The sequence below is a fragment of the Ixodes scapularis genome, unplaced genomic scaffold (genome assembly GCF_016920785.2).
Source record: "Ixodes scapularis isolate PalLabHiFi unplaced genomic scaffold, ASM1692078v2 PGA_scaffold2__306_contigs__length_199485367, whole genome shotgun sequence".
NCBI lineage: Eukaryota > Metazoa > Arthropoda > Arachnida > Ixodida > Ixodidae > Ixodes > Ixodes scapularis.
Genome location: NW_024609857.1, coordinates 140,195,501 through 140,217,297, shown reverse-complemented (window position 1 = coordinate 140,217,297; position 21,797 = coordinate 140,195,501). Strand labels below are relative to the sequence as shown.

The 21,797-nt window shown below is 46.6% G+C and overlaps 1 protein-coding gene across 1 annotated transcript; it reads left to right on the top strand.

Moving 5' to 3' along the window:
- Window positions 1-91: 91 nt before the first annotated feature.
- Window positions 92-17,028, top strand: LOC120843859 (RNA transcription, translation and transport factor protein). The gene is made up of 7 exons (XM_040215310.3): window positions 92-524; window positions 1,844-1,968; window positions 2,286-2,385; window positions 9,051-9,134; window positions 11,430-11,578; window positions 13,231-13,279; window positions 16,793-17,028. Exons 1-7 carry the CDS (start codon window positions 464-466, stop codon window positions 16,945-16,947), a joined length of 723 nt encoding a protein of 240 aa, XP_040071244.2. The 5' UTR covers window positions 92-463; the 3' UTR covers window positions 16,948-17,028.
- The last annotated feature ends 4,769 nt before the right edge of the window (window positions 17,029-21,797 follow it).

The window sequence follows — 21,797 nt, the reverse complement described above, 5'->3', positions numbered from 1 at the left end:
TTAAACATTTTGGATAAATAACCTTTTGAATATCTAGCCTTTGTAGCGGAGGTGTGGAAGAGGTTCGATGTTCACGAGCCTAATCCAATCCAATCTGATCCAATCCACAAGAGATCAACATCCCCAACCTGTGTTCCCAACTAGGAGACTCGAACTCGTGGACGATACAGTGGAATCTGATTTCACCGAACCTTCACAGCCTTACAAGCGATATTGCGTTGTTTATCGTAGGTTTTCGCCTCCACACTGATCTCTGCTCGCCATCGTAACTTGACGGCTCACTGTTGGGCTTCGAGGCACTGTACCTTGACCGACGCCGAGCTTGGTGTTTGGCGAGGTGCACTCGCTGTCATTTCGCGTGGGCGCCGGGTTCGGCGTTGGTTTGGCGCGGCTTCTGTACCGCTGAGCGACAAGTGTGACTGACCGCTGCGACGCTCGGAACCCCGTTGCACGACACAGGACCATGTTCCGGCGCAAACTGACCGCACTTGGCTTCCACAGCCCAGACACCTTCAACGTCCAAAGTGAGGAATCGGTCTCGCATGCCCTCCCTGGCCATGTGTTATTTTTTTTTTTTTTTCATATGCGTGCGTGCGTGCGTGCGTGCGTGCGTGCGTGCGTGCGTGCGTGCGTGCGCACGCGCGCGTGTGCGTGTGTGTGTGAGTGTGAGTGAGAGAGAGTGAGTGAGTGAGACTTAAACTTAATGGGTAAACACACAAAAAACACAAAAACAACTCTATGAACGAGGACCAAGTTGAAGAAGTGGTGTGGACAAGCTCTAACAAGCGACTGGTGATTTATTGCGCACAAAAAAGGCACAACTCACAGAACAGGGCGCTAGCGAGCTGGTGAACGCACTAGAAGTCTCAATCACAGCTGTGTGTGAGACCTTTCGTCCATATGTCATTCTTTGCTTACCGGCAGTCTCGGGGTAATCTGATGTCTACACTACTCACGACCTCCTCATCTTTTTCGTGTGCAGTAAACTGAGAGTTGCTAGTTAGCTCTAGTTCCGTCCCTGTGTTGTGTATGTTTAGAAATGCCAGAAGTTAGGCAGTCTCAGTGGGCATCTGGTATATCAAATGTAAATAAAAATTATAGCCAGTGAAGTACCACTGCCATCCTGGGGTCTTTAACGTGTACCACGCAGTAGTGATACCACTGCACGCCAGTACGATGCTCATCCAAATAGAAACGGACAAAGGTGGAGATTGAACCATCGTGCACTGCACGTCAGAGATATTTGGGCAGCTTCCTTTCTGCTATGTCTTGCATATCTGGCCTATCTTTATAGAAGTGTGTCGGTTGCACTAAATAAATTCTTTTTGTGCCGTCTCTGGAGTCGTATTGCTGGAAGTCGTCATGAGCTTTTCCGGCTCTCGGAATGAAAGCACAGAAGCTGTTTCTGTCTATCTGCTCATTAAAACAGCCTGTGAGAGCAAAATGACACATTGCTAGAGTTTTCTAGTGTGAGATCAGAAATTTTCAGTGAAAAATTGGTGCCTATTCCCAGTGTCAGACATTGTTTGTTCCCTGTGTTTGTGGACTTATAGGGCCCCCGTTCTGTCATTGACAATTGCTTATAACTTTTTAATCAAATCACGGCATGCTCTCCACACCCGGCCTTGATCACTAGCGCTGCATTTCGGTGGAAGCAGCAGTGAGCAGTCGGCGACGCAGTTTACCTTTACGGTGGAAAAAAAAAACTGGCTTTCTTCTCTGCTCTGAACACCTGGTAGTTCTCCTCTAGGGGTATCGCAGCGGTGGTGCGAATTGTGGGGGCTCTACGACGGCATATGTGTTGCCCACGATGGCACAAACTGAAGTGGTGCTTCTCCTCCAGGCATCGGCCAGCTGCGCAGCTTGGTGGCCTGGCTGGAGGACCAGAAGATCCGCCACTACAAACTCGAACAGCGTGGCACCCTGAGGCAGATCGAGGACCCCGGTTGGGTGCAGGCCTTTCACGCGGTATGGCGCGCTCTCGTCGGCGTTTGGTCAATCAATGCTGGAGGCCGGACAGTCGAAGAAGACGACCCGCCGTTCTCGTCCCGTCGGCGACTACAGTGCATACCACTTGTAACAATACCGCATATAACGATGCACTGCTTATAACGATCAGTTTCTAGACTAGAAACACTCAGTTTCCAGTCCAGATACAACGATAATCGGTTATAATGATTGAATTTTCGGGTTTTCGCGTTATAAGTGGATTTTGAAGTACAGCCGCATTCTGGTTCTGCTTTTGGGAGCGTGGGCTCAAAGGGAGTGTGGTCCGTCCATTGCAGTACCTGCGGGACCTTGGCTGCCCCCACGACCCTGCGGACGAGCGTGCAGTACTCGACTGGCTGTTGGGACTCGCCGTGCACCTCGAGTACTCGGACACCCGTGAGTGCCGAGCCCGTGGTGTAGTGGGCATAACTTGCTCCACTGTCAGAGTCAGTTCCTGTTAAAAAAACACACTGAACCTAGAAACATGTTTATTTTTTTCCTATCTGGTTAGGACAGGCATGGCTCGAAATGAATGTTCGTAAAAAAAGAAAGAAAAGGTTTTTTCCAGTATTTATGTTACAATACAAATTTTTCAATTTGCAGACAGAACCAAAATTGTACCTCTGTGAAATGATGATGATAGTGTTTGTACCCATGTAATGTGCGCACTGGTCTATCAAACTCGTAGCGCATATAGTCAAGTACAAACACTATCATCATCATCCCACAGGGATGATGATGATAGCGTTTGTACTGTTGTTTTATAACTCTTTTCTGACCGCACCCGTAAGGTATCGACCCATGATTGACGGGTACGGAGGCCCATTTCAAAACGCTGACGGAGTTCTCACACCCACTGCACCATCTCGTAGGTAGTTTGAAAACTATTGTGTTGGTTTCCGTGTTTCTCTTCCTCCTTCTATATGGTAGCAATCTTGAAGCTGAGTGTGAAACTGGTGGCATGTCGTCATTTGGGGCGGCCATGGGCACTTCCATCGGTCCGGCGTGCCTCCACGAATTTGGTAATCCTCGTAAATCCTCCCTCAATTTTTTTTTTATTCAGACAGCAGTGGTAGGTCTGATAATGGAGCCAGATTGTCATCAGTTCTGATCCATGCTTCACCATATTGAGAAACTACCGCTTAGCCCAATGGCATGTTGGGCTAAGCGCAGCTGTGTTTGACAATTGAAATATGGCATTAAATTTAGATCTCTGCTTCGCCAATTCCATAATTCAAAAGCCCATTTATATAGCTTCATTTATATGTATAGCATCATGTTGTAAACATTATAGATCCCTCAGGAAAAAAAGTAACAAAAAATTGAAGAATGTTTACAAATCTCTGTAATGTGAAACTAGAGTGCAGCTCTTGAGGAGGAGGAAAAGGAGGGGAGGGTATGCCCCTCCTCGTCCTCCTTTCCTCCTCCTCCTCCTCTCCTCCCACCGTTAAATTTTCCTGCTAAATTTAGTGGTAAAATCGACATCACATGACCTCAACACCAATTCAATTTCCCGCTAAATTTAGCGGGGCAGTTACGCTGATGGCGACGCCGCTCAACAAGGAAACAAGCGCCTAAAAGCTGCGCTCTAAAAGCCACACAAGACAGGCATTTTCCCCATGGTTGGGAAAGAGTTAACTGCCTGGAGTGGCAATTTAAGTCGCAAATAAAATGCCTAAAAGAAAAAACATAATTTATTGCCATATTTATGTTGTATGTCTCATTTTGAGCTAGAAGCGATTCCAAAATATTGTAAACAACCTCATTTTTGCGGGGACCTAAATTTCACGAGTTGCCTACAGTTTGCGAAAAATAGGTCCCGCGAACAATTCCGGTGAACTGTAAACACTTTGGATGGAATTTGGAAATCCCACCGCTTCGCGAAAATTAGAACCTGCAAATTATTCCAAAAACTTCAGCTTTGACCTAAATCGCGAAATATTGAGCTCGCAAAAAATAAGTCATTTACGGTGTGCTTCTATTTTGAGACGTTGACCCCGAGTAAGAACACGTTCAAGAATCGCTCGAATGAGTTTCGCAACATCAGCATTGCTACCAAGGATTTCGCCATAAAAACTGAGACATAAACTGAGGGACAATACAGTGTTTGTATTGGCCCTGTGTTTTATGGCGTAAATCCTGAGTATGACTCTGAACCAACTAGCCCAACTTGCGATTTCCATAAATATTGCACTGTATTTTTTATTTTTTAGGGGAAAGATTTTTTTTTTGTTTTACATATTATACCAGTTTTCACCTCAAGAAAAAGAAAGTTTTGCTCCTTCTTTGTACGCTGCGCAATGTAGTTCTTACAAGATTTGGTTGTCGAAGCCAGAAGTGACGCTTTTGGCATTTGAAAAGTGTACGTCTTGATAAAGTAACATACATCTAATCTAAAATGCACCTACACATGTCTTAATCCTCAGCATAAAGAGGGAAATTAGTGATGCTCCGTGAGAAGCCATACTTATTTTACTTCGGTTTTTGAAGTGAGAATGAGTATAGATGTCTTATTACGGCACTTAAAAAGAAATTTTTTGAGAGTTCAGTTCTTTTTAAAAAAAACACTGAAATTTGAAAATATAAATATTTTTAAAAGGTGGATGGGTCACATATCTGTTTGCTCATTTTTCCATGGCAAACTTTTTTTCCACTCGGTATTTGTTGTTAGATGCAATTTAGTTGGAGGTCACGACCCTCTCTAAGTTCCGCCCCGCCCACAGATCACTGGCCCTGCCCATTACTACTGGATTGTCTTGGTTGCTCAGCCGAACATGCTCGCAAGCCTAGTGTCTCCCTTTTGCAACGTCTGGTGCGTCTAGTCTGGCATACGGCACCACCTGCTAGTTGTGCGAGAAGACGCGCAGCAGCCTCCGATATTGTCTGCTATTTCGCCACCGTCTATTGTCGTCTACAATGCTAAGACGTGGTCATGAAAGCGGCACTCGGCATCTACTATCGCCTGCGTCCGTCTGCTATTCTGCTCCCGTCTAAAACCGTCTGCGATGCTCGAAGGACGCAACCATGAAAACGGCGTCCTATACTCCACTGCTAAGCTCACAAGGAAGTGAAAGCTACATGCTGGTTCTACCAGTCAAATGTCGGTCTTGCACCATATGATCACACCTTTTACACATAGTACTCTCGGGTCAAACAATAAAAAGCAGGCGGTGGATCGGACCGATAAACACGCAGTTTCCATCGCCTTGTCAGCTTAGCAGAGAACAAGGTATAGCATTGCATCATGTGTGAGCCACATTCCAATACAAGCATCCGTCGTCGTGCTCTAAAAAGCAGCCGAAAACACTAAAAAAATATCAACAAAAAAATGCAGTTCTTCCAGTTTTTTTGTTTGTGTTTTCTTGCATATCGTTCGCGAGCAAGGTGGGTGAGCGTCATGACGCACAAGTAAAACACAACTCAAAAATAGTGGCTCCAGCAAGCCAGGTGCACTTTTCAAAACTTGAGAGCTACGGGCCTTTCAAAGTGAAACGACGGAAACATAGCTGGACAAACCTGAAGCAATGTGAACCTTCAATTGCTTCCAGCAAAATGGCTTGCAAATTTGTACCTGTGTAGGTTACCTCTATGTACTCACGACGGTTGCAGGATTCTCAGAGTAGCAGGGACACTTTTATGAGAACGGAAATCTGTATTCAGCATCAAAATGCACAAATGAATGAATGAAGCCAGATCCAGCAAAATAGTTGACGTGGGACGTGTGTACTGGCAACAGTTGTTTGCTGCAAACTACGTCAGTGGAGATCTTCCTCTGAACATCTCAACGAACGTGAAGCAACTCGCACTCATAGAAATAGACAAACTCAACGAGTTAGGCAATGTGAGAAACTACTCAATGCAGATGCTGCTGGCAGCCATGTTTGTTATCGTTTGAAATCGAAGAGGATAAGGCAATCTCCTGATATTTTTGAAACCCTAATGACTCTCTCCTGATATTTTTGAAACCCTAATGACTCTATTTATATCGTCTATTTCTCAAACATGAAAGCATGTCAAATAAAAGGTTACCACAGCAGAAACAATTTTGCAACAAACATTTCACTTGTCAATCATCTCTCCAACCAATGAAAACCTAGAAACGGTGCTTAGTTGCCTAAGCACCTTTTATTAAAAGTGGGGCCATAGAGCAGGGCTACCTCGACCTAAATTGTGTTTGGCAGCATAAATATTGCACGATATTTTGTTTTAGGTAATTTTTTTTAAAGATGTATGTTTTATTTATTAATTTATTTATTTACTTATTTAAAAAATATATATATTTTTAGTAGTCTCTAATTATTAAAAATCATTTCTCAGTTGAATGTTACCTTACCTGGCCTGGCTTACACCATTAGTGTCCGAATTAGGCAAGTTTCATTGTTCTCCTTTCTTTTTTCTTACCCTTTGTGGAAAATGGGATTTTTATGTCGACTGCCGTATACCATGTCCTTTTTTTCGTTATTTTCTTTTTTTGACATTGATTGAATAATGTGGCTTCACTCTCGTATTATATCTCGTAGCTTACACATCTGATAAGTGTTCACATGCTATTACGTGCTCCTGCCTCTGCATCATAAATTGAGGGTACTACCATAATACCTCGAAAAATAGCCCACCTAGAATCGAGAAAAAATTTGGTGAAAGTAAGGAGTGGGCTAACTTCCGGTGTGCAATCAAGAAAAGTTGAAAGTATAATATTTTTAAATAATGTGTTCATGCCAATCTTGTTATCGCGGCAAGGGGCAATGAAGCAAAGATGACTGTACTTCCCAGTCAACAATGTTTGCTTATGTCCAGCCATAGCACACTAGAGACATTTACATCGAGGTTGTCATTGACCCCAGCACTACGATTACTAGAAGTAAGCAATCTTTCGGTGTTTAAAGAAAAGTAGGAAATCAAGCCGAATGTTCAAGCCAAGGCCAATTCGTGCCTACAAACTAAAATGAAAGGTATAGAGCAGGGGTGGCCAAGATGCGGCTCGCGAGCCGCATACGGCTGTTTGCATATTAAAGTATGGCTCGCGGCTCCCTCCTTCCCACTTCCCCGCCTCCCTCCCGGTCACACGACCACTTTCCCAAAAAGAGAAATGGAACGCATTTTAAGTCGAAAGACAGGTTGCAGTTTAGTAGTCTTGTGCTACTGCTACCTTACGCACAGTTGGACTGCTTTTGACTCTGATAGATTGAAAGTAGTTTGAGTTTCGTGTATTGCTCAGGAAAAAAGTTTGCCCCCACCTCCCGCAGCTCTTGGAAGTTTCGTGGTTTTGTTTGCTGCTCTTAGGCCGGGTCACTCTGGCCATCCCTGGTATAGAGCATCCGGTGTCAGTGACGGAAGGGCAACTTACCCTGAGCAGCCCGTTACCATGTGTTTTACACACGCGCTATGTCCTGGAATGTTCTCAACACACGACGACAGCCGAGAATTGGCTGAAACTTTCCAGAAGAGCAAGCTTCAATAAAATTAATCCCCAGGCCTAGTAGGGTTCACACCTCGTTTGTCTGCACAGCAGCCATGCAAATTTCCCACTCCACCGCACACGCTGCAATGTAATTGGGGAGCCTAATGCAAAAATGAGGCATGTGTAAAATGGCATTCCTTTCTGGAGTTGAGCGACGGTGGTATGGTTATGCGCAGGAGAGGTGGAGTGAGGTTTTTGTGTTGATGTATTGTTTGCAAAACGAGAAATGTGGTACCGTGAATGGGCATATGCTTTGAGGCTTAATTGTTTTGTGAATTTGCCAAATGCTGCTTTTTCTAAACTAAAGTTGGCAGTCTGCAGTCAAGTGGTTTGTGAGCCCTCTGTTTTAATTAGTGTGGGGGATGCCTTTGTGCAATCAATTTCTCGCAGTTGTATTCGATTTGTAAGAATGAGGTTGCTGCAAAGTGCAAGCTGTTTACAGTAGCGGGACGAAACATTGCAAAAAAGGTTGAAGTAGCCACTCTCTATAAAGACTCTGCTCTTAAAAAACATTCTTTTACGAACTGCATAAATAGGCCACATATGTCAAAATGCTTCCCCCTCCCCCCTACAAAAAAAGAAACGTCAAGAAAATGCACTATTTAGCTTGTGATATGCACGTTAGTTTAGAGTGACTTCTGCTCGCATGTGCCACCTCAAAAGTAGCTTTTTGTTTCAAGGTCAACGTCACAGCGACCTCAGAATAGGAGCCACTTTGTATGGCCTCTTCCCATAGGAGGGAAGGAGCATGGATGACAGCTACGCCCATTTGTTTTTATGCATGCCTTCACATACCCTCCTACACATGTTGCGACAAAATGCAAAAGGGGACTGGACTGACACATGTGGTTCTGTTGAATTGCACCTTGCAAGAGAAATACTGAGCTCATTGATTTCTTGTTTTGGGGGAAAATGTGGTTTAGTATGTATGTGTCACGCAGGTTCAACCCATTGAAAACTATAGTCGGTGACAGGTTAAGAATAAAGTGGAGGCTCCTCCCCCTCTTTCCACTTTAGCAGAGCGAATGCTGGAGAAGAGGCAACCTCCTCTCCAGAGTTTTCCCTGCCAAAGGAGAGAGGGGCGGGAGGAGGTTCCTCCTGTCACCGACTGTAGACTTTTTTTTTCATAAAACACAGCAAGATTTTATTTAAAACTGGCAATTTGGATGAAAGTCAATCTAAACCTTCATTTTGGTCTTCAGCTGTTGTTTGTTGCAGTCACTATTAATTCCCGGCTATCCGACGCGTCCATTCAAGAGTTCTTCTCTGTGTGGTACTGTCGGAATGATGCCGGAGGGCACGAGCGACACTCGTGATTGGCGGCCAAGGGGTTAAAATACACATTTCTCGAGAGTGCAGCGTCCGTTGAAAACCAGTCGACCAGTCGTTGCGTGTGACCACTGAACCGTTGCCGCCGTCCCTCAGGCCCATTGCTAGGGCAGGACTACGGTGCCAGGGTCGCGACATCCGACAACACGACACGCAGTCTTCTGCGGCGTCATCTGTTGCCACTTCGGGACAACTTTCGATGCACGGATGAGAGATAGGGTGCCTCCAGGCATTATAGGGAGGACCATAGAGCACTGTTTGTCCGACGCAGCCGACAAGTTTGCGGTGGACTGCGAGCAGCCGGACTCCAAGGGACCCACCTTGGTGCACAGCAACCCGTTGGACGGCATGGACTGTGAGTTGTCGTTCCTTCGGCGGGCACGCCGGCCGCCTTCGCTCGGTCCTTCACCCTCCCTGATTGCGAGAGTCTCCGGCTGGTTGGCCGGCAAATGCGGGCGTCTCTCCCGACGGTTAAAATGGGTGCAAAAGAGATTTCGGGGTTGTGTCACCGGCTCCGTGCTGAGAAAGTGCCTTGCATTCCAGCTGATTCCGTTTGGCAGGCGTAAGCCTTGTAGTGGCTTACGCATCTCATCCACAGCGTGTGACAACGTCGACACAGTTCAATAACAGATTGACCTTGCACCATTTAAATGCAAATACCTCGTTTTGGTTTTCTTTTTTTTTTTTCTTGGGGTCAGCCTATATTGTGCAGCCTTGACTCGCAAAGTGACCCTGGAAATGAGTAAAAATGGGTGCAGGATGCTAACTTTATAATGCATTAAATGGTGACCCCTGTTAAGTGCTTATTTTATGAAGTAACCTTCAGAGGAACGTGACGTTTTCGCCTTTCGATAGAGCCGTCTTTTTAATTACGTGTATCGTTTGAACCTCTAAAACTGCTTTCTGCGAATTCGCACTGTTTTTATTTCTTGTTTTTTTTTTTAGCACAATGATATTAAGAAATTTGAAAAAAAGTGTAGTCACCTGCTCGTGTGCAACTGCATTCTCTCATCGTAAAGGACTCCAAGGGAATTGACCCACTCGACTGCACACGCAAATGTGCCAAGCAGCCTTTACTATACCTTAAAGTTTTGAAAGAACACCCACTTAAGCATGAAAAGATAAAAGACAAAAAACATGGGTAAGCAATTTTCCGAGAAAAAACAAAAAATGTACTAAAATGTGCAATGAACAGGGTGGGAACAGTGCAATTCGACAAAGGACAAGAAAGGAGTGCACGGACACAGCGTTGACTATCAGCTGAAGGTTTATTTTCCAGCACATTTGAACATAACTTTACTAGTATAGGTACAGTTCGTAAGCAATTTAGAAAGAGCAATCGCTACTCGCTGGAGAATAAGCTTTCAGTTGATAGTCAGTGCTGTGTCTGTGCACTTCTTGTTTCTTATCCTTTGTCAAATTGCAGTGTTCCCATCTTGTACAACGATCGACGAACCCACCCAACTTTCTGCCATGTTGTGCAATTAACCTTCCGACACCCTCTGCAAACTTGCGCAATGCGGGAACCGTTACCACAGATGCAGCATATTTGCATTGCTCATTCTTGTCCTTAAGGGGGATGTGAGTTTTAAAATCGAAACCTCCCCCCCAGAGCGTGAGTTTGTGAGACATATTTTTTCTGTCGTTTATGTTTATAAACCAACCAGTAAACTTTCTTTACTGTGTTCCTAATTGACGCACAATTAGCAACAAATTGATACTTGCACCCCAAAATGGCAACTTGGCGCATTCCAAAGTTTGCATACCGTTTAACAAACATTTAGACAGAACTAAATCGTAATGTTTGACATGTGGTTTTACTATGTGATGCTGAAGAGGACCACATTGTTTTTGCGCAAGCAAACATGAAGCGGAGTTGTCCTTTATTCTTCTATGCACTTAATCGCAGGAACCATGTGCTGACAAGCGAATAGGGGGACAGAAAGAGGTTGAAAGGTCCATCATCCGATGGAAAAACTTCGTAAAGTACCTTCGGTTCAGAGTCCGAGACCGCCAAAAAGTTTCAAAAGTAAACTAAAAAATAAAAAAAGATGGAAGGAAGGTGACAATTTTTCACCTTCAGCATTGTTCTCTAATGCTTCTTGATCTGGACAGTTTGCAAGCACTCTCCGTGCTCCCATTGGGTAACTACAAAAACATGTGCATTGATTCTTTCTTTGTACTCCCTCTTTGGAAAACAAATCCAACAACTGGGGCACACCTTTTGGAGAAAAAAAACTTTAACCACGAAAGGATTAATACATTTGTTCTGCTTAGTTCTAGTTGCATCACCACATTTTACATACATAACATATTTGCAAATATTAATAAAGTAAGACTATTTAACGAGCGAAAAAATAATTTTATCCGACTCAACATCATCCCGGTGCTTGCAGGCAGGGGGTTTTATGAAGAACGCACGATGGTGCTTGAAGACAAGGACAAAGGGGAGGAAAACTGGGCACCGCCGTGCGCTAACTTTTCACTCGGCGGTGTCCAGTTGTCGTCCTTTCTGTCCTAGTTTTCTATCGCTACCGGGTATTCTGATATTCAACACGAATTTGTACAACAATCGGCACCGTTCAAGGTTTTATCGGCTTCCTCGCGGCTCTTTGTAACTCTGAGTGTGGCATCTTGTGGGCGCTTTCAGTCGAGAGCACGGAGTTCCGGCAGGGAGTGGCCGCCCTCGCACAGCTGCTCAACATCAGCCCCCACCCGGACCACCTGGTGACCCTGCAGGCAGTGTGCAGCATGGTGCAGGACAAGCTGGCCCCCGGCAAGAAGCAGGCTGGCCAGCAGGTGAGGAGTGGGACCACCCGTCGCTGCGTCCTTGGACGGCAAAGCCGTAGGCCGGGTTTTCAACGTCACCCATTGGAGCTCGGCGTGGGGCACAGATCTTACAAGAGTGCTGTGTGGCAGCGTTCGACCGGGATTCGCGTTTAATCGGTGGGCCTATTCGATTCACCCGCAGCAACATACACCGGTGCAGGGCGACATACATTGCACGACACTGTTAGTGCAAACGTGACTCCGGCGCTTTTTCCCCATTTTGCTTTGAAAAGATACTGGCAGGCCTCAAAATTTACGAGCACTTTCTACCGTTATGACAGTCTCAACGGCAGTCTTTCAGTACCAAGAGAAAAACAAAGAAAACCGGCGACGGCTTGTTATCGCTAACAGTGTCGTGGAGTGTACTTCCGGTGCGTCTTTTAAGACGGGCTGCACTCGTAGATCGAGAACGGTTGTGTGCACTGCACCTGCCAAGAATGCGAGTTCCGGCCGAACACCGACACAGCTCTCGTGTCCAGCGCTGGCCTTCAATAGGGGACGTAGAATGGCCACCACTACGGCTATCGGGAGGTGCCGCACTAGGTGACCAGTGGAATGTTCGACCACCACGAAGGAAGACGGTGCCCGGTACAGGCATCGTGCAGTTGTTGCCACGCAAACCAGGCAAAGACTGCTGCAGCTGCTTCGATATTCTCATTGCAAATGGTCGCTCACTTGCTGAACGTGCCCATTTGAAGACGACGAACCGAGTTGCAGTGGTGTTAGAAAGGAGTGGGCTTGTCTGGAGGAACGGCGGCTGCTGCTGCATCTGCATTGGCTGCTAGATTGCAGCAAGCGGCCTGCAATTTTTTTACCCTTTTATTTGAACTGTCGTTTTTTCACCTTTGGTGGAGTCGACGCAGTACCGACCAATTAGAGAGGGGCTTTCAACCAAGCCCAAATTAGGGACCCAACGTTTTGTGGCCTCCTCAACCTCTTCTTCGGGGGTGACTTTGGTGATGGCCGTTAAAAAGCAGTATGCACGGCTTTTTTTTTTTAGTTTTTGTCTTTTTCTATGGTGGTGCATTTCCATTTGGGTTTGTGATATTGCAAAACCTGTTGATGTAGGCTGATGGTAAAGCATCAATGGGCATCAAGCATCAAAAGGCCGAGTAGACCTCGAAACGTTACGTCCCAAATTAGGGCTTGCTTGGACATCCCCCCTTCTTAATTGGTCTTGCCCCAACCAGACAGATTTCTATCAAATATTCACATTCGAGTACTAACCAAGAGGGGAGCATAGTTAGAAAATTGTATAGTCTTGATGCTAGTGTCCCTGAGATGAAAGTTGCCACCAAGAGACTTTTAGCAAACATAATGCAACCCACTATAGAAGCCACTATAGAAAGTTGAGGCTTGGGCGAGTTGGTACATACTTCGGAATTAAAAACAGCGCGAAAAGACGAGGACCAGACAAAGAAGTGACACGGACGCAGCGCTGCGTCCGTGTCACTTTTTTGTCTGGTCCTCGTCTATTCGAGCTGTTTTTATTTCCACTATAGGAGGTCAAGTTAGCGTGCACCCACAAGCACCTTAGCATAAGTATTTTTTTAATGCATGGAAGGCGCCAACTGGTCAGCAAAGCTGACAGTGAAATCATGTTTGCAAACATTTCCTTGCAGGGCAAACCGTATCCGCTCAAGGAGAGCGCTCTGGGCTTTGACTCTGGAGGTAAGCACTGGTAGCCACTCGAGCCAGCCAGGAAACCATTTGCCACATCCCGCCATTTCGAGCCTTGCAAATACGTATTCTGAAACTCGTCTGGAATATTTTTTAGAGGTTTGTCTTTGTCCGTCTACCGGTTTCTGTAGTTTAATTAGTGACAGAATAAACTTGTACCCACTTATAACAAACCCGAAAATAGAGAAATATCACGTGTAACTGACTAATGTTCGTTTCACGCTCCCGGTTGCACACATTCAATATGATTCAAACCCACAAAAGTTCCATATGGTTTGTGTTTTCTTTTTGTTTTTTTGGCAAATCTTTGGCATTCTCTGGGGGGGGGGGGGTTTAAGTTATGGTGTGTAGATTTTTCCACCATGAGCATTGCATCAAATGGCTGGTAACGTCGCTCGTCTATTATAGACACAATGAAATTTCGTTTCATCTGCAGTCATTATCTCTCCCAATGCTTTTCCCAGTGGAACAGCTCCCATTGGAGCGGCGATACGACGCCATGTTCAGAATTACGCAGTGAACGCACAGAATGCTTCCGGTTGTCTGTGCAACTTTTTTTTCAACCAACGTATTTGCAGCCTTTTAAAAGCCACAAAAAGTAGGTTTCATATTTTTCTATTTTTAATATTGAGTGTGTGCCTTCAATGATCCATGACTTTGATTATATTTAGTGGTTGTGTCTAAACCTTAGAAAACGGCCCACGCCACAATACACAATACTCACAATACTGCTCGCAATACTGCGGGCCGTCTCTTACGGGAACCAACACCTCTATTAAGGCGAAAGCCCTCTATAACTCATCGTTCAGTCGACCTTCAAGGTCCTTGAGCGAAAACACGTCGACAACAAGAAAAGTACGAAAACACGTCCCGCAGTAGAGTGAGCGCAACTCAAACCGACCAGTTCTCATTCGGCAGTCTTTGGGCGGAAAGAAACCGAATTTTGAGCTGCAAATTGTGTTATGGGTACTTGGGCTCTCATATGTCATGTACAACTAAAAACCTCGGCAAGCACAAATACCCTGTCAGTGTCCCTTTAAATTTTGGTTTTTACGGTGTTTGCCAAGACATGCTCTTTACTCGCACCGGCCGCAAGCTGTGCACCTTGCATGAATGCGGTTCCTCCCCCCCACTGGTTCTGCACATAAGTACAGTCTCAAACAATATGAAAGACCCATTTGACGAGGCAGCTTCAGATGGCTGTGTTGGAGTCCCTTTGTCTAGGCCCACATTGCTTGGCATGAGGAAACGATAGAACATCTGCTCTATGCTCTCTCTGAAATTGAAGTGGCTCTAGCCGAAGTGTGCATGGCACCGCCGCATGGGCTTGCGCCTCGGCAAAAGAGTCTTTCATATTGGTGGAGCCTGTACACTACATAGGGAGATGCACCCCCCCCCCCCCACACACACACACGCGCACGCAGTCGCACATTCTTGCACATTAACACGTAGGTGTGCTTGCCAGGTATTTTAATAAATGTGAATATGGCCTTCATTGTAACTGCTTAGCACTGAAAAAAGTCGCCCCTTTTGACATATTAGTGTGGCAAAGGCACTGGTAAAGCAGAATCTGATGTGTTAGTGTGGAGAAACTGTGTACGCATGTGGCGACTGGATGGCAGGAAGTGGCCTCGTGTTGTGCGAGGTGAGCGCGTGAGCGCTACATAGATTTCTTAATGCGAAAGCATTAACTGGGGGTCTCATGGAGCAAGCGGACGTCATCAGTCTGAAGCGCGAAAACGGCAGATAGTTTCCTTCGGTTCCATTGGCTGGCGCGCGTCGACGGGGCTTCCATTGGTCGCTGCGCTTGTCAGTTTTCACGACCGCTCACCCCATGGCGCTGCGTGTCATTCAGCGCGGAGCGTCCAAGGTCACCAGGGGAGCACACGCGCTGACCAGCGACGAAAAGTATGCAGCAGGCGAAAAAGGAAGCGGATGAGCGGCTTGCATGCTTTCGCATTCACAACTCATAAGGAATGCTTAGGTGTACCTCAACCTTTTAACTTGTAGATGCCTTCTTCTGCGGTTGCAGTGTAAATGCAACTGTCTCAGCCAATTGCAGTGTGAGAAGCATTAGACGGAGTGTGTGGAAAACGAAACAATTGGAATGTGGCAGCGCCTAGCAGATGATCAGATAAAATTAGCGCAAACGACAAGAGAAGAGAAAGGTAAGACAGGACAGGACAAAGCGCTCTGTCCTGTCCTGTCTTACCTTTCTCTTCTCTTGTCGTTTGCGCTAATTTTATCTGATCATGTCTAACCAACTAGCCCAACAGATGATATTGATGCAGCCTAGCAGACTTCAGGCACCAGCTCGCGGCAAGAGAACCAAACTCCCTAATCTGCCTCAAATCGTTGCAACAAAGGAGTCTGCTTTTTTGTTTTTCTGCTTTTCTGTTGCTCTGTTTTTCGCTCTTTCTTCGGAGAAGTCCGGGGCGTGCTCGTTTCACGGAGCAGAACGCCACTGTATGTCTGAACACGTGATGTTTTTCCCCCGCCAAAAGTTACGCGGAGGCTCTCAAGGAAGAGGTTTGGCTGGCACTGGCGTCCAATCGGTGAGGGGACGAGCGCTGCGTCGGAGTGCGGCCGGCAGTCGGCCTGTCAACTCCCATTCCTGGCACCTAGCCGGATGTGGTTAGGTGCCAGTCATATGACAGATTCTGCAACAAAACTAGAGTGGTCGGTATTCAGCGAGCCCATTGCTATAAGCTGTGTTACCTCGATGTGCTGCGTGCATAAGAAAAACTATCTTTTACAAATTCGAGATATAACGAAGTATGGATATTGTAGCAAGCATATTTTTTGTTCACGTCGCCTTGATTATAACTGGGTTGGACTGCCAAGCTCAGCACATGCACAGAAGTCTGCGATAGTTGCGGTTTGTCTGTGACAATGCAGCACCCCCTTTCTAACTTGAAATATACCAGGCTTGCACCCACGCCGCATTAAGCACCCAACCCCTGTTTGCAAAACATTTGAAAACTAAGCAAAGGACATATCGCTCACCCGCCCCAAGCTTGTAAACTAACCGAGACGCTTTCTCCCTCAGCCGCTTGTCCAAGTATCCAAGCGCAAAGCAGTGAAGCCCTCACTATCGCGTGTCCCTTCTGCATTTTTACACTCCGACGTAACAAGCGCCCATCCCTCCGTGTTTTAAGAATATCTCCAAATTTCGGGTGGGTGCTTGCTCGATATTTTTGCGGCATGTACTGGGTGTTTCATCGAAGCCTAGCATATAGGGTGGTTGGGAGAAAAATACTGTTTTCTTCTTTGCCACTCTTCTTTGAAACACTCAGTATAGTTTCCTTGGCATAGATTACCTTTCTGCCGAGTGTTTTAGAACATTTTCATCTTGCGCACACTCGGTGATCTATGTAGAGACTCCAACAAAATGAAAGACCCAGTCCTGGCTGGCGGGGCCTTTCTTATTGGCCAAGACTACTCTCGAGTCAGAAAGGCGAGCGTGGAGGCAGAGCACTAAAGAAAACTCACACCTCGCTGCAGACCCCGTGCTGAACCAGGCGGCCAAGGTTCTCCGCCTGCTCTATGTGCACGACCTGCGGGACCTGCAGACGCGCATCAACGAGGCCATCGTGGCCGTGCAGGCCATCACGGCGAACCCCAAGACCGACACCCGGCTGGGCAAAGTGGGCCGCTGAGCCCCAGGCGGAGGCTGCACGCGCCTTGAAGGGGTCTTAGGTTCTTCAAATTGGAAATAAACGTGCGACGTCTGACCCGCCCTTCAGTGGCGTGCTGTGGGTGCAGCATTTGCCCCCGCCCTCCGCGACATTCGTTACGCGTCGAGCGATGCGCTTAGTCTGCACCCCAGAAAATAGAGCCGCTGCTATCCACCAGAGTCGGGGTTTTTGACCTTGAAGACCAATCTCATCTTGATGCAATGAAGCGGTGTAGACAACTACAGACCTTTTAAGCTTTAATGCACACACCAGGGAGTGTTCGACACACAGTTGCGCATCAATGGGAGGCACGGACCTGCTCAAATATTGAACTGAGAGAACAATTTGCGTAAGGGCGAGATGGTAGAAGAGGTTTGGGAGCTGGAAGAACCTGTGAGGGTACTTTGGACAACCCGTGTGGGTGCTCTCGGCAACCCCTGGGTTCCTACGAACCCAGTTTGAGAACTCGGGCACCAGAGAAGGTGTCGAGTTAAACCCCGGTACAGTGGGACAATACAAAGGAGTCGGAGTAATAGACACGATCGTGAATACAACTTTTAACGGAAAAGTAAAAGAAGCCTTTTGGTTTTGTGAGCTACTGCCTCCTAACAATTGTTGGAAATTTCTGTCCTATACTTCTCGGCTTTGGAACCCTTGCTAAGCGATCGAAAAGGGTTTTTCTTATGACACTAAAGGCCAAGGGTCACTGGCAGTAAAGAGATGCAAAGTTTGGTGCGATTGTTTTAACGGACTAGCTGGCCAGATTGTTTCTTGTGCCAACTGATTGTGCCTTTCATACAAAGGCCCAAACGTGGAAAATTGTTTTTCTTATTACAGTCAACTAAAAAATTCAAAGCTCAACTAAGCAAACTACTAAATAATAAGAAATGTACTCGTTTTTTTGTTTTATTTGGAATTCATTTGGGTTAAGTTGCTGGTTTTTGCTTGCCCTCACTAAGGGAGATTTAGTGCCATAACTATGCTTTGCAAATTGAAAACCTTTCTCGGGGGTCTTCAGCAGTTCTTTCACCGAGGAAAACACGAAAAAATACTTGTGTGGTGGCACCCCTGATCTCTACTATAGGGGGCTGTATCACACATAGCTGCTCTCAGAGCCTGGCACAAGTTAAGCCTCTGGAAGTTTGATGCTTGTCCCCGAAGTCAGGCGTCTGCTGGGCTTCGTAGTGCATTCAGTCAATGTTTTGCTTTATGCTTTCTTGTGTCTGAGTGGGTTTTAATAATCCCATTTCTAATTGAATCCCGAGAATAAGGCATTTAAACGTGGGAGATAAGGAACACTTGATCAACTAGAATCTCAAAAGTTTCACTTCCAATGGTGTGTATGCACTGTAACTGTGCAACAAGCAAGCCCTCGGGATTACAACGAAAAATTCAGCATGCTGGACGCTGTTCAAACCAGCACTTGGCAGAGCTGAAAAACCTCTCAAGCGGTCACTCCCGGGACAAGCCGCTCCCGGTGGCTTTATACCTGTTTGCCGAACGCGCCATCTAGCACCCTAGTGGAGATCAGTGGGTGGCACACGCAGTTTCCTCATAAATGGCACTCTGTCACTTTGCACCACTGATCTCTATGTCTATTTCGGTGCTTGGCACGGAAAAAGTGACTGCATTGTTTTTTAGGCTTAGCCACTCCCACAGTTCCACTGTCTGAAAGTGAACCACAGACTACATGTTAGAAGTATCGCAACTGTTTGAAGGATGGGTGGTGGGGGTTTCTCCTCCCTTGTTCTCTTTACATTAAATATTTTTTATGTCGAGGGGGGAAGAGAGAGAGAGAGGAGGAGATGCCCCGTCCTGCCCCCTTTTCCAATCTTCATTTGCCGTGCCGGCCGTACTCGCTTCCGGCCAGCACGGCAAATACTTGTTTCGGCTGGGTGCTGCCAAGATAAGCTACTTGTGTCTCATGTTGGTCACGAGCAAAGAGAGAACCGAAGACGCTCCACCTCCCCTGGCTACGCCACTGCCCAGCCCCTACTTGCGAAACATAAGCAAAGGACGTATCAAGCGCATACTCCAGCAAACTTCCGAGACCACTGAGCTACCGAGGTTTCCCTCCACATCAGCTGCTCCTCTGAAAAACCGGAAGCAGTGCAGTGCTATGCGTCACAGTTGTCACTAAAGCAATAAAGCTCCATTTTTTTTTAGAGCGCAACTCTTAGGCGCCCATTTCCAGCTTGAGTGGTGTCGCCGTCGGCGTAACCGTGCGGTGCATTATGGGTAAATTGCCCGCTAAATCTAGCGTAAAAATTTCCCCGCTAGATCTAGCGGAAAAATTTCCCCGCTAAATCTAGTGGAAAAATTTCCCTGCTAAATCTAGCGGAAAAATTTCCCCGCTAAATCCAGCGGAAAGGTTTCCCGCTAAATCCAGTGGAAAAATTCCTCTGGAGGGTCACGTGACCCCCCCCTGAGGTCACGTGACAGCCCTCCCCGAAGTCATGTGGGGGTGTCGTGTGACCTCGGGAAAGGGGGGGGGGGGGGTCACGTGACCCCCCCTTGAGAACACGTGGCCCTCAGTACCCTTCCCTCCTCCTCCTCAAGAGCTGCGCTCTAATTCGGCATTACAGGGAGTTGTGAACAGCTTTCACTTTTCTTTTTTATTTATTTGCTAGGCAATTTGTTATGGTGTCAGAAGACTATACCCAATCAATATTTTGCTCTAACGCAACATATATTTTTAATAAAGTCAGAAAATGCAACTGCACTGGAGAGGAAGAAGAAATATATAGGAGGAGAGAGTTGGCGGAAGTCACGTGGCCATGCAACTTTTTTCTTCAAATCAACGTATTTGCAGCTTTTGAGAAGCCACGAAAAATGGTTTTCATATTCATTTTAGATTTTTAATATTGTGTTTGTGCCTTCGATGTTCTATGACTATCTTTGGTGGTTGTGTCTAGACCATAGAAAACGGCATGTGACCACAGAGAAGAGAGTCAGTGCGGCTCAGACCGGCCAGTTCTCGATCGGCGGTTTTCGGGCAGAAACGAAACGAATTTCGAGCTGGGAATTGTTTTCTGGGTAGTTCGGCTCTCATATGTCGTGTAAAAATAAAAACCTTGGTGAGCATAAATACCCTGTCAGTATCCCTTTAACGGGATGCAAGAATGCCGGCGCAAAGCAGGTTTGACGAAAGTGGTTCAGCTGCAAAGGAGTACCCTGCTCGGGAGGAACTCACTTGATCGAATGACGTTTTAGCAAACACCCACGTTTCACCGAATGACACCTTAGCGAATAGTCGGTCGCAGTGAAGCGGCATTTACGGGTGGGCCAAGTGGGTTCACATTTTTGTAATGAGCCGCCGCAGACTGTCGCCACGAAGCGGCGTAAGTGCGGGGGTGTGGGTTAACACACGCCCCCGTTATTCGCTGAAACGTCGATTCGCTCAATGTCGCTGTTGGCTAAGAGGACATCCGGTCATGTGATATGAACCCACCCTGCCCTACCCTACCATATGTGCCTTTCCATTCCCTCTACCCCGGCCCTGGCTAGCTGGCTTCAACAGCGAGCTGAATCGCCCCTGCACTGTGCTAAGTTTGTCTGCTTCTTTTGCAGGGGTTGTGGTGACGTCAAAACGCCGAGCTCTGATTGGTTCTGAATGAAGGATAGTGGGTAGACCTCAAGAGCTTGCTTTGAGGTCTGCCCACTATCCTTCAATCAGAGCCAATCTGAGCTCGGTGTCTTTTTGATGTCGCCGCATCTCCTGCGCAACATTACTAGATTACCACAACTGAGGTAGTGGTATAGTTTGTGTGGAGGTGAAAACGGGGGGGGGGGGGGGATATAGAGAGACATACACGATTGTCTCTCTATTTCCCCCCCCTCCCCCCACCGTTTTCACCTACAATGCATACTACTACTACCTCAGTTGTGAAATTCCCCCGACAGGGGGTCCACTCACTCACTTCAGTCCACCTCCCGTCGTTCGAAGCGCCATCTAGATTTTCGTTTACGAACTGTGTGCTCAGAGTATGGTGGAACGCCATCTAGACGCTGCGCTTCGAAACGTATGTATCCCATAGTATGCACTGCAGTTACCACAGCAGCTGTCTGGTATATCGAACGACGGGAAGCGAGTCGTGGTGAGTGAGAGGGGCCATGCAGGCGTCTATGAGCAGTTCCGTAACTGAGCTAATCTAATAACGTTGCTCCTGCGTAACAAGCAGACGACTTGCTCTCTGCATACCACGCTGTTGACTGCAGATTCACAGATCTGCAGCTGAGCCAAGAGAGCGACAAATCTTTGGAGTTACACAAAAAGATGGGAAGTGTACAGGCAAGCTTGTGGAACTTCATGCATGTACAAGTACTTGAGGCGTGTTCAGTGCAAGTGCGAGAATTCCGGTCGCGGTGTAAAGAAATCCAGTCCGTACCAACGTTATTAGATTAGCTCAGTTACGGAACTGCTGCATGCACGAACAGTACCCCCCCTCACTCACCACGACTCGCCCGGTGTCGCTCGACGTGCCGCTAGACGGCTGCTTTGGTAACTGAATCGGGATACGTACGTTTCAACTAGGGGTGTCGCGAACTGGCTGAGGTTCGAGTTCGTTTAGGTTCGACTTTTTCGAACTTTTAGTGGAATGTTCGACGAACCTTGTATTGAGGTTCGACTCATGTGCGCATGAGCGACAGGCTGGCCAGTTGGCTTCGGATTGGATGGTAATGGCTAAGGAATTAATTAAGGGCAGCGCTGATTGGTTATTTCAGTTAATACACTACAAAAAATTAAGTTATTAACTTCTTCAGTGATTAGAATTGGTTTCTTTTAATTGCAACTGTTCATAAAATAAAATAACCCTTTGCATAAAAAAAAA